The sequence below is a fragment of the Apus apus genome, chromosome 14 (genome assembly GCF_020740795.1).
Source record: "Apus apus isolate bApuApu2 chromosome 14, bApuApu2.pri.cur, whole genome shotgun sequence".
Classification (NCBI taxonomy): domain Eukaryota; kingdom Metazoa; phylum Chordata; class Aves; order Apodiformes; family Apodidae; genus Apus; species Apus apus.
The window spans coordinates 16,840,424-16,853,836 of NC_067295.1; the positions used below are offsets into that span (position 1 = coordinate 16,840,424).

At 41.0% G+C, this 13,413-nt stretch overlaps 2 protein-coding genes across 3 annotated transcripts in view; one reads left to right on the top strand and one right to left on the bottom strand.

Moving 5' to 3' along the window:
• The window catches only part of TMEM204 (transmembrane protein 204), a 32,752-nt gene extending 22,976 nt beyond the window's left edge, over window positions 1–9,776 (top strand). The window contains exon 3 of the mRNA XM_051632096.1: window positions 7,618–9,776. Within this exon, the coding sequence (XP_051488056.1) occupies window positions 7,618–7,862 (245 nt within the window). The 3' untranslated portion in view covers window positions 7,863–9,776. The remainder of the gene's footprint in view (window positions 1–7,617) is intronic.
• The window catches only part of IFT140 (intraflagellar transport 140), an 82,900-nt gene that overhangs the window by 42,825 nt on the left and 26,662 nt on the right, over window positions 1–13,413 (bottom strand). The window contains exons 17-19 of one of the 2 annotated variants that reach the window (XM_051632093.1): window positions 12,598–12,729; window positions 11,413–11,445; window positions 10,077–10,273 (exon numbers count right to left, since the gene is read on the bottom strand). In XM_051632093.1, coding sequence (XP_051488053.1) covers window positions 10,077–10,273; window positions 11,413–11,445; window positions 12,598–12,729 — 362 coding nt within the window. The remainder of the gene's footprint in view (window positions 1–10,076; window positions 10,274–11,412; window positions 11,446–12,597; window positions 12,730–13,413) is intronic. The other variant, XM_051632094.1, reaches the window with a different exon arrangement.

Here is a 13,413-nt window from a genome sequence, read left to right on the forward strand (position 1 = left end):
ACTGGTATCTTTTCTAAGGAAACTTCTAAGAGGTAATCAAGAAAAAATAGCTCACTGTCAGTAGACCTAAACTTGGTTCAACAGTGCTCTGCAGCTCCCTTTCCAACCAAGATAAAGTAGAATTCACTGCCTTCCATTGACTAATCTCCCAACCCTACCAGGTTACAAAGGGGGACAACACCACAGGAGGAAAGTCATGAAAAAGTGAAGGACAAGAGTATCTTATTGCCCCAGAGAAGCTTTGCTACTCATAACTTGTTTAATTCTAAGAGATGCTACATTCTACCAAAATCCTTGGAAGGGAATTTTTATTGTACTCACCAATGTATGACTGCAAACTCATAAGCCACTCCAGACTCTGTGGGGTTAGAAATCAAAGCAGGCATACCTAGACAGCTTCCACCTGGTGCTACAATAAAGAGCACACAGGTATGACAGAAGCTCTGCATTTGCCTTGCACTGTAGCAACTCCCTTGTGCCAAGCTGCCAGAGGGAAAGGTGTTGATTGGGTAATCATTTACATAAGACCTCTAGCAATTACACTTTGGGAATCTATCTCACTTTGACAGAGCTGAGCTCCTACAAGCTTGTATCCAGGCCTGTGACTGACTGCAGCTAAATCCTTCCCTGTCAGTGTGTAGGGGGCACACAGAGAAAGGGGGGGTGTGAAAATTTTCCCATTTGCAGTTTTGCTGCACAAGTGTGGGTTGTGAATTTTGAACAACAGTCTGGCTGCTTTATTTTCCTTTTTCTCTCTCTTCCTGGGAGTAAAAATAATCCTATAGGAAATGCTGTAAGAGAAGGATTCTAACTTCCAATATAGACTTTCTACTGATCTAGAAAAAAAACATATCAACAATACTATCAATGTACTAATAAATGGGAGAGATGCAAATCAAGGAGTGTCTGAAAAAAGCCCCAAACTGTCACAGAAGTAAAAAAAGTCACTATGAGAGAGTTCTTTTAAAATGCTAAAAATCTGTTGCTGGCTTGCAGCCAGCTACAGTCAAACAGGAAATTCAGTATCCAGATCTGAAATGTAAGTTCCAAAAGTAACATTCTGCTAACCCACCCCCACTCACACAGTCAATACTGTCCCCACCAAAAGTCTTCCTAGTGATTTTGTTATCTGTTTCCTTCCCCAACGGAAAAGCCCCCCCATCCAGCCTTGTTTTGCCACAGATGGGAAACAACTAGAGATAAATAGCAGCACTATGGGAAAATAAAGTACTTTAAGTAATCTCATCAGGATTTTAAGTCAAGATGTGGCCTCTATGCAGACTTTAGACAATACATAATAAAATGATCTGAAATTGATTGATGTACATAATTAAATTAATTCAAGGAAACTCAGCCCCGCAACTAGAATTCTTGTCTTCACTAGAAAACAGGAATGAAACTAATATTCAATATTTTCAGAAGTAAATTTAAAGAAATATTTCCCATCTGCAGCCATTGTCAAACTGTATTGGAGATGGAAAGATCAAGACTCACATCACAGCAAGCAGGGCCATTTTCTGGTTATTTTTAATAGGGAAATAGCCTGGGAAGCCAACTGTCTCCATCCAGGGATTTTACTGGAACACTGAAACCAAATCCACATGTCATTGCTCAGTGCTACAAATATCTTTTTAAAAAGTGAGAAGTCACCACAGTCAGTTTTAGTCCTGGAGACAGAAGCTATTATTAATACAGGGTTAATTCTTAGAGCTGTACTTCTAACTGTTCTGAACACATAGCCAAATTCTGCATGTGTATTTACATTGAAAAATGAGTTATCCCCATATTACCAACAGTATGAGCAGAATTCCAGCAACTTTTTTCCTATAGTAATTTCTCACAAAAGTGATACACTAATGGAATATTCAACAATATTCAAAGGCAACCAGTTAGAATGTTGTCAAAGATTCCCTGAGGCTAATAACACTGCCAGTGAAGGCAGGAAGCAAAGCAGGAGATACCAACATCATGAAAATACTCTGCTTTAGCTATGTTAATAAAAAGAAAACACTTGTCAAACCTCAGTTTCATTATTTTACTTCACAGAATCACTACATCACTACTGTAGGGGTACACATGTAGTTATTGTTAAGTTTTCAGTCAAAGTAGGAAGACACCACTTCTCATCCACTAACAGAGGAATCATTAAAAAAAAATTAAAATCTACTTTCCCTGGGAAGGAGGAAGCACGGAAGGAGAAGGGCCAGGTTGGCACAAACAAGTGAATTGAATGTCTTTGTTCAGTCATTTAGAGAACAGACTTGCTGCTTAAATGCTTCTCCACTCTTTGCTGGTGTACAAGACCACTGTAAGGGCAAGGTAGCACATTGGAAGACTTTGCTTCAAGAAGTCTAATTTTGTTTAAGTTATTACAGACAAAATCTCCCCAAGCAAACTTTGGGGGGTTTCCACACACCATCTTCACAAAAGCAGCATTCATCAACATTTAAATATCATCCTGTGCCAATGCAGTCTTCTTAGATCAAGATGATTTCTTCACCCTTTGCTCTTGATTTCCTACTGGATAAATCAAAAATAATCTTTCCTACTGGATAAATCAAGTCTCAGGTCATGTTAACAAGAAATAAGGAAGCTGGAAAATAATGTTCACTATGACATTTTGAGTCCAGAGCTCACTTACACTGGCAGAACTGTAAAACTCATTGTGGAAACTCTCCATAGTAACATGCTTCCAACTCTCCCACCTCTCTCATGTTTTTCTGTCTTCCTAAATGTCAGTTTCTGTCTAGCCTGCAGAAAAGTATTCTAAACACATCCTAGTTTTTTCACTCCAGAATTCCAGTGACTCACTCCTGCTACTGACCAAGTTGGGGAGCTCTCAAACCCAGGATCGCCCAGGTCCCCTCAACCCAGATGCTGGCACAGAACTGCAGAAGGAGAGAAAGCCTCTCACACAACTGGCTGCTCATTAGATCAGGGTTCAGGCAAAGGGCCTGTGAAGGGAAATAGTCTTGCTAGCATAGTTTTATTTTGGGACCTGTAAGGAAGCTTAGTATATTCTCCTGGTGGAGAATTGCTCCATCGGGCAGAAGGGAACTCATGAAAGTGCTGGTCTGGCATGGAGGCACGTAGCCCTTTAGGACAGTAACTGGCCATAAGTTATACATAAGCAAGAAAGAAAAAGCTAAGTAATTTAATTAAAAGCTGCATATTTGGAATAAAGTTTAAATATTGAAAATATTCCTCCAAGATTTATTTAATTCTACTTTGCTGTTAAGGAACTGCTGCTTGCCTTGGCTAAATGAGCAAAGATTGGGGCAGTGCCCATGCCAAGGGAGCCCAGCTCTCACATGCACCAAGAACCCTAAAGGTTTTTTGTAGAATCACAGAATCATAGAATCATAGGGGTTGGAAGGGACCTCTGAAGATCATCAAGTCCAACCCCCCTGATGCAGCAGGAACACGCAGAGCAGGTCACACAGGAACATGTCCAAACAGGTCTTGCAAGTCTCCAGAGAAGATTTTCCCAGCAGACCTGACTTTCAGTGAGGAAACTAGAAGTGCTAATCATCCCTTACTTCTCTAAGCTAGAGGTAATGGTAAACACCTGTAAACCTGCAGTGGGAAAGCACAAGTCACCATTCCGTAACTGGAAATTAAGCTGCAAGACACCACATAGCATCTGGTGTAACTGTAAATGGTGTAACTGGTGCTGCTGGACCCAGCTTCCTCTGCCATGAGAGCCTCAAAAGGTACAGGATAGTGTAAAGTGGCCTCTTGTTAAACTCTCCCTTTGAGGTCCAAGTAAGTAGTCACTGGTACACACAGCTTAGGTTCAAAGCTCTTTCTGCTTAAGGGTTTAGTATTTGCTTCACACATATTTTTAATGTATGCAATGCTTTTTAGATTCCCTGGGAAAGTATATGTGAACTGGAAGAGAGTTCTGAAAGGAAAACTGAAAAGTAAAACTGACCACACAAAGCTTTGTCATAAGCCAGACTCAGCAGTGAGATGGGTCTCTTGATTCCTACCTTAATACCCTCCTTCCTGCAAACTTCAAACCAGAAGGAAAAGCAGTAGGTCCACAGCTGGGCTGCAGGAGATGCAATCAATCTCCCTTTCTCTTAATTTCCTCCCTTTATGAAAGATTTGGTATCTATCATCCTTTGAAAAATGGACTACAACCTGTGAAAGAGCAAAGTGCTCTAAGTGTGTAGCTGTCCTGTAAGACCTAAGGACCTCAAATGTAGTAGTCAATGTAAAAATTCTCAATAGGCACACAACAACTAACATATTCTGCTTCCAAAGCTCTGGAATACAAAACAAAACAAAGAAGCTTTATCATCTTGGTGCTGCAGATGGGAAACTGAGTATCTCAGAGGAGAGTTTAATCATAGTGATGTATTCCACAGTACAGGACCTGATCTCCCCCTCTCTTCTCTGCCATGTGGCTCAGGACTAACTGAACTCGGAGAATGATACTGGAAATGAGGGAAAATTACTTTGTTTCCCAGCTCTGCTGCAATCTTCTTGTATGCCATTACTGCTAACAATAAAGAGACAACACTCAACAGCAAAGTCATGAGAACTCAAAAGGAATTCAAGGAAACAATACAGAAAAGGAAAAGCACAATTACCTGTGACTTTGGGGACAAAAGTAGTGTTCTGCGAATGCTGAAAAAACACCTGCAAACTTCAGTGAGGATTTTGATTGCACAGGGAGAGAACATCCCCACTTTCATGTGGTGATGAGGTAAGCATATGAATATACAGAGTTGTTAACTCCTTCAAAGACAGATAAAGACAGGCCTTCAACAGTCCATCCAAGGATGTAGAAAAATATCTGTCTGGCTTCAGGAGACCAGGATTTTAAAAAGCATACATAATCTAATAGAAAGTATGTCATCCAATAGTGATTACAGGGGAAAAAAAACCTAATTCAAAGATTCTAGCTTCATTTGTCAAAAGCACAACTTCACAATTATACCTCAGCTATAACTCAGTGCTTTTTTTGAATGGGAGCCAAGAAGCAACTTTCAAAACTGTATACTTTGAAGGAATGCTAGGTGACTATCTACTTATTGGGATCTCCAACTTGGCTAACATTAAACAGGCCTCCTAAACAAGCCTGCAGACTCAATTTGGGCATTCCAACATTTTACAGATAAGTGACTTCTGCAACTCAACTGTGCTCCATGTGGCCACATCTTTCCTAAATGAAATTTAGTCATTAATAACTAAGCTGAACCATTAAGTACCTACTAGACTTACTGACAAAATCAAGGAGTTATCAATTGTCTAAAACTGTTCAGAGGACAGCTGTACTTTTTTCACAGTAAAGGCTACTGCAGAGTGGTGAAAGAGCAGGAAAGAGCTACTCCTCCTCCAAGAACCCATTTCCTCCTCACATATCCTTAGGAAGAGGTGCCTCATTTCAGACCCTCTCTGGTACATGCCATCTGTGGGACAGTGCTACTTCAGGAGGAGAATGTGTAGCAAACAACTGAGTTACAAACCACCTCCTAGGTAGACACAAGAGAGCTGAGGATACAAGAGACCTCCAGAATTGATACTCACTCACTGCTTGGTTTATACAAGGTACGCTCAGGATGTGCTCTTTCATGGAAAACCAAGGACCTGAGCCAGGTGTCACATCATTTGAAAGCAGTGCCACAGATCTGTGGTAACAGTGTTTGCAAGCAGGGTGCCTTGCTGAGAAACAGCCTGCAGCCACTAGGACTGACTTGCCCGACTTGTTCTTGCCGGTGAGCTTTGGCAAATGGTCTCTAGAAACCCCCAGCTGTTCACAGGCCTTTGTTTCTTCTAGCCTTCCCCCACGAAGGGTTTCTTTTGTCAGTGTTATTTTCTTGTGTTACAGTAGTGGTGAAGGAAGTGTGTTGGAGAACAAAGAGAAAACCTGGTTTTGAGTGAGGCATATTTGTATGTTTGTTTCAATATAATCACATAGAATCATAGAATCCCAGACTGGTTTGGGTTTGAAGGGACCTTAAAGATCATCTAGTTCCAACCCCCCTGCATGGGCAGGGACACCTCCCACCAGCCCAGGCTGCTCCAAGCCCCATCCAACCTGCCCTTGAACACTGCCAGGGATGGGGCAGCCACAGCTTCCCTGGGCAACCTGGGCCAGGGTCTCACCACTTGCATAAACTACTTCTCTTAAAAAGCTAAAAAGTCATTTAATTGAGCGTAGGGACAGGAAGTTAGACTAATACAAGAAACAGAGGCCAGAAAAGTAACTGTGTGTGCCCCTTCATGCATCCTCCAGGGAAAAGCCAATCTTAGAAAACAGGAGTCAAGGGATACAGATTCTGGCCCTTGTCCTAATATGCACCTACTGCACATCTAGAAAAGTCACCCAGCTCATCTCTGAAATAACTGCTATTTATCAGGGGTGTCTACCAGAAACAATGTGGAAAATATTTTTCCCAGCTTTTTCTGGAAATCACATTGTGACATCTGGATGGAAATCCTAGACCAGTGCAGTGTTATTGCTCTACCATTACCTGCCTCTTAGCAAACTTAATACTGTGCTTAGGTGAGGAAGGGAACCTTGCCTTTGGTAGCTTCTGGAAGCTATTCCTGCCTCATCACACCTTTCTTTCAGCACAGAAAAAGTAGGACCATAAAGTCCCATTTATTTCACCTTCCCTTAGTTTTAATTATACCTGTGAAATATTTAGCTACTCATCATATTGGCAGTTCACAATAGTGGCCTGCCATAAGTAAACATTTTTAAATTTCAGCATAAGTGTATCATATTCTAAATAAAAGATTTGCATTATTATAATTAATATACCCATTATTATACCCATAATATACTCAAATTGTCATCATTAATATACCCATTTTCTGTGTTGGCAATGGGAATAAGAAAGAGGACATCTGTTTAAGTGAGACAGGAAGATGGGGGGAAAAACCCAATATGAAATACAGCAAAGTGGGCGTAAGAAATTTAAATCAGAGGGAACAGATTTAAACCTAACATCGAGACACCACTTCAGGCACTCAGTCTTTGCAAACAATCATTGTGCCTTAATATTCTTTCCAGAACTCATGCAGCACATCATAACAGGGCTGGAATCACAGAATATTGCAGAATCACAGAATGGGACCTCCGAAGATCATCCAACCCCCCTGCTGGAGCAGGACCAAAACTAGGGCAGATCACTCAGAAATACATCCAGACAGGTCTTGAAAGTCTCCGGAGGAGACTCCACCACCTCTCTGGGCAGCCTGTCCCAGGGCTCTGTCACCCTCACAGGTAAGAAGTTCTTCCTCATGTTGAGGTGGAACTTCCTGGGCTCCAGTTTGAATACACTGCCCCTCGTCCTGTCCCAGGGCACAAGTGACAAGAGCTTGTCCTGCCTTCTTGATGCCCTCGTGTACTTATAGACATTAATTAGATGCCCCCTCAAGTCTTCTCCTCTCTAGATTGAACAGCCCCAGGTCTCTCAGCCTTTCCTCATCAGGCAGGTGTTCCAGTCCCTTCATCATCCTCAGAGCCTCCATTGGACTCTCTCAAGCAGATCCCTGGAAAGGCTTCACAGTCTCCTGAACATTGGCCTGTGGCATCTTGCCACTACAGAAACGCAAGAGAATAACTCCTTAAAAACAATTCTGACCTTCTCCTTGCAGGTTTTGTTCTGGTTATAGGACTGGTGACCTTCTACCGCATCGGACCATACACCAACCTCTCGTGGTCTTGCTATCTGAACATCGGAGCATGTCTTTTGGCCACACTGGCAGCTGCCATCCTCATATGGAACATCCTCCACCGGCGTGAGGACTGCATGGCCCCCCGGGTCATCGTCATCAGCCGTACCCTGACCGCTCGGTTTCGCCGGGGACTGGAGAACGACTACGTGGAGTCACCGTGCTGAGTGAAGGAGTGGGCTTGACAGGGGAAAGATCTCCAAGGAGATTTGCATTGGAGTTGTTTTCTAGAAATATGTACTATAATTTAAAACTAAGGGTTGCAAGACATCACAAAGCTCATTCTTGTGGGCAGAGGCCCTCAATTAGTATTTGGATGGGCTCCATCTTTATATATATGTATAAACCACATAATTTTATATATATTATATTATATTGCCCTCTCCCTCTGCTGTACAGCATAGAATGTTGGATTGTCAGAATCCTGACAGAGCATCACAGCTCCATGCCAGCAGAGTCAGCTGTAGCAGACACAGAGTGTAAGCAATGAGAATAGAGGAAAGAGGCAACCAAACACATTTTCTCTGTCTGCATGAAGTTATCCTTCTCCCTAATAATAATGTAAAAAGCCATAGGAGACCAGTGACAATAGCTTTGGAGTTAACAGGCAGTCTGAGAGAGCAGAAAACTCACTATAGAATAAGTGATTAATAGAACAGCTGCTTAAATGTCATGACTCTTCAGTCCTTCCATCCACCTCTCTTTGAGGAACTTGCAGGAGCTGCAACATCCACAGCACAGCCCAGGCAGCCACAAGCAAAAGCAGCTCTGACGACTCAAGGTGTAAAAGGAACGCAGAAGAATGAAGCTGCATTTTTTCAGACACTTATTTTGTGTCCTGAGATAAAGAGTTTGGTTTATCCTATATGTAAACAGACATGCCATGAAAAGGGTACACAGCTAGAACAGGCCACAGGCTGCTGAAAGATCTGCTTCAGTGTTACCGTGAGACAAAGTACCTCCACAAGCAGGTCACCTGGACTTCCTAATAAATACAAGATACTGCTAACTGACATTATTGGAAGCAATGGTTAAGAGTAGATATTTCAGCCCAAATTATTTTTTTTTCTTCCCAGTGTGCTTTAACATTTGCTGTGACATTTTCAGATTAGAATGCTATGTCAGGACACCCAACTCTGCCCAGCAAAGCCCACACGCACATACCACAGTAAATATTAGAGGATGTTACTGCCACTCAAGCACACAAATTCTGGAGACTAAGACACAGAGGACTTAAGCATGAGATTTAAAAAAGACCTGCCTGGTCACTTACTACAGTAATGAGATGAAAAAGAGTATCTTTGGAAGTGGATAAGCCTGACCCTGGAAGCACATGGGCTTCCAACTCACATGCATGGAATTTGTAGGCAGAAAAACAACAGGTCAGAAACTATAATGCAGAAATATTTGGGATACAGGAACTAGAAGCAACGACAGATGTTTAAAAACACTAAGGATGCTGCTCTGAGCAGAGTTATTGATCGGTTTGAAGGACCATAAGCTGTGAATGTTACACATTCTTTAGGACGGTTGTGTCGCCCCCAGCTGAGCAAACAGCTTCTCTGCTTTGCCAATATTTCCACCATTCTTTTCCACACCTTGTTAACATGTGATCATCAAGCTGGCTCTTGAATTCTGTTCTGCACTCAGTTCTGATGTAACAAGAAACTCAATCCCAAGTGCAGCTCTGCACCATTTTCAAAGTGAGCAACATTCTGCAGAGACTGATGCTCTAGAACAACTCCATTATTCTAGACTATCAGAGTACAATACCGTGAAGCTGAAAAAGAGTTTCTTCTAGCAGTAGGTTTGTAAAAACCAACTAAGATTTGTATCCATTTGCCTGCATTACTTTCTGGAAAGTATTTTCTAGAAATAATATGCTACGATTAATTGCAGGGTTTTTTAAAATAAAATATTGGAATATTTAAAAGACATTATATTATTTCTTCTAATATTGCAATATCCATATTATAATAATGTACATTTAAATTTTAAAATCAGCTATGTGATGGGTAAATTTGTAATACTCAGTGTTACTGTGATTATTTTAGATGTATAAATAAAGTTGTAAATGTTCATTTCCTTCTAGTCATGAGATTTTTGCCATTCATACATAAAATAAGTTTGCTTGTTATCAACCATTTTCAACATTTACTGAAAAAGAATCCACAGATCTTGCAACATCTTGTAGACAAAGAATTAATAGAGAAGACATTAAAATTTCTGTAAGATAAAGATATTTCATCTTGTTAACTAAAGGGAGAATGAAATGAAAGAGGAAAAGTGTAAGGAGAATTTAAGAGAATAAAAACTTTGTAAAAAATTTTAACAAAACCAAACTGTACCCATAAAGAAAGACATAGAAGTAGTTATGATACCTTTTTATCAGCTTGATGGATTTGAAGGCCTCATCCATGTCTCCAGCAGTCAGATAGAAGCTGAAGTTCAGCATGGCATCCTGGGTAGTCTTATCACAGTCTCCCAGTCCAATGAAATCTCTCAGGGGTCTTCTGGCAACCATCTGAGAGACCGTTATTGAGCCAGAATCCCCTTGTCCTTTCTCAGTTTCTCCCAGCTAAAATGAGAATGTTACCTTTTAGGTATCAAGGAGGTTGAAGCTTACTCCTCTGTATGTGTAATTATTACATTACTTCCACTACAGTCCAAGTTTTCTATGTCTGCAGGACCATGATCAATAGTGACCACAGTTTCAACATTTCAGAACTTCCTGGAAAATGCCCCAAAATGTGAAATGTCATAGAAGAGATTAGATTATCATGAAGAACAATCACAGTAGGTCAGTGATAGCTTGGAGATTGGTAAAATACCACAGGAGAGGCAGCCTCCTTTTATATTATTATTATCATTATAATTATCATCATTATTATCATTATCATCATTGTAAATATTACTAGAACAGCAACTATTATTTTAAGATCACAGATTGCTGAATATGTAGATAAACATTTCACTAAAGTTTGTCTCTTCTCAAAACCGAGTCTGCTATTCTGAAAGTTAACTCCATAGACCAAGTTTTTTATTCTTGCCTTCATGTGGAGCTTATGAATATTAAAGCTCAAATTTAAACCATCCCCCATATAACTGGCAGTTCTGGAGGCTCTGGAGCACCAGTGATACTTCCACCAGTCACTAAAAGGCAGCTCAAAGCAATTTAACCATCAGTCAGAAAAAAGAATAAAGATAATATAAAATAATCTGTCTGGAGTGCAACAAGGAAACTTTCACATGCCAAACACAGTGAAAGATCATCTGAGTCATGAAAGACATGAGATTTCACATGCACTCTACCCCAATAGTACAGTGAGATAACTAAAGATTAGCAGAAGCCAATTAAAAATTATTATATTATTACACAATGCAAGTATTAGATACAGTAAAAGACAGGAATCAAAAGTGCAAATGCATTTGTCTACAATCTGGGGAATTTCCAGAACCACGACAGAAAAGACATTACAATTAATAAAGAGAAACCCTGAAATGAAACTTGGTCAGAACAGACTCACTGCATCAACTTGCTTGTATTTCAAGTTCTGCTCATACACTAAAGCACGTTTGCAAAATTGATCATTATACAACAGGTGATTTAGCCATTTAGATATAGTAACCTACTGAGGAAAGAAAATGGCAACAGAGGAGAGAAAAGCAAAGAATGAAGCAGAGGATGAACAGGAGCAAAATAAGGCAGATACTTACAGGCTTATAAGCACATCCCCTCCGAAAAAACAACTAATGGCAGCAATGATCCATACAGTTAGAGGGGAGGGGGAAAACAAGGAAGAAAAAAAAGAGACAATATCAAAGTAAAATAGCATGAGACAAGATGGAAGTGTCAAAAGAAAGATTAGAAAATGCAGCAGATCACCTTTGACCTTTCAAATTAAGGGAAAAAGGAAAGTAAAACAGAGTGCAACTCTAAAAGCTGTTCTGCATAGAAAGAATTACAACAGTCAGTGCTTTGGAAAGGGGTAAATTGCAAAGCACTGCTCTGAATCTAAATACATCAGGTAGAAAAACTTCTAGATAAATCTCCCTGTTAAAGACTGCTCCTAAACCACAAGAAATTAGATGCATATGATCACACTGACCTGTCTTATTCAGAAGATTTAGAGGATTAGAAGTCTCATTAATATTAAGTTCCTGCAGATTTTACAAAAACAAATGCCTTGGTAGAAATAAACAAAGTCTGTAAAGCTCCCCCTACAAGAAGTAAGCAGTGCAACTCATCATCTTATCAGGCACTAAGAAACTTGGATCAGAGCTTAACCAGAAAACCAATCTGTAGGTAACAGGCTTCACTTCCACCAGTATGCATGGAATACATGGTATTATTCACTTAAGGTGCAAACAATTCTGAATTCATACTCAAGTTCAAGAAGTTGAAGTGTGCACTCCTGGTATTTGTAGCTCATGGGCACTGGGTGACAGTGCAAGATGAGTGTCCTTACTCTCTTTGGCATTGGTGGGGACTAAGCTCCATCCCACCAAAGGAATGGGTTGCTTCTGATGAAGCCAGCAGGAAATGCCCCGTCTTGTCACCTACATAAAGTTGACACGTGTCGCCTCCTTATCTGCTATGGGCATGGCGTGTTACAGAAATTAGAGAGATTTGGGTTTTTTCACATCTCTGTTTTAATTGATTTACCTGGTAATTACTGTCTCTCTTATGCTTGAACATCACACCCAGTTTGCAATACCCACAAAAAGCCAATACAGTACAATGAACCTCCAAGTACACCCACATTAGAACAATCTTTGTCATTTTCAACTGCCACTGGAGTTGCTCTACTTATCCCAGCCTCAATTTTATTACTTTTGATCCCTACACAGTGAAAAGTCTGAACTTACAGGAAGGGAAGGAACTGTGAAAGATTTCCTCACCTTTTTTGCAAAGTAATAGTGTGGCACCTCTATGCCCAGAAGAACCTGGTAGGATGAAGGCAATGGAAAGCTGTCCTGAAGCAAAAGGCCATGCTCTTCAGTACTAAAGAATGATACAATCCAAACATCCATCTGGAAAAGGAAGCAAAGTATTGTTTTGTTTTTATGCTGCAACATCCTTCTCTCACTTTGGTTTTATTTTCCACATTCACTTGGCAGAACCTTCTCTTGAAAATAATTTGACATATACATTCACAGGCACACACCTGCTGCAGACAGCAGAGCTGCACATTTCCCCAGCAGAGGAAGCAGCCAATGACTTGTGGACAACAAGTGATCCTTGGGACAGCAATGTGCCCTTGTGGCCAAGAGAGACAAGAGTATCCTGGGATGTATGAAGAACAGTGTGGCCAGCAGGTCAAGGGAGGCTCTCCTCCCCCTCTACTCTGCCTTGGTGAGACCACATCTGGAGTGTTGTGCCCAGTTCTGGGCTCCCCAGTTCAACAGGGACAGAGAGATGCTGGGAAGAGCCCAATGGAGGCTACAAGGATGATGAAGGGATTGGAACATGTCTGATGAGGAAAGGCTGAGAGACCCGGGGCTGTTTAGTCTGGAGAAGAGAAGACTAAGAAGGGATCTAACTAATGTCTATAAATATCTGCAGGGTGGGTGTCAAGGTTGGGCCAGTCTCTGTCCAGTGGTGCCTGTGGTAGGACGAGGGGAAACGGCACCAAGTGATAACACAAGAAGTACCACCTCAATATGAGGAGAAACTTCTTTGCTGTGAGGGTGACAGAGCCCTGGGACAGGCTGCCC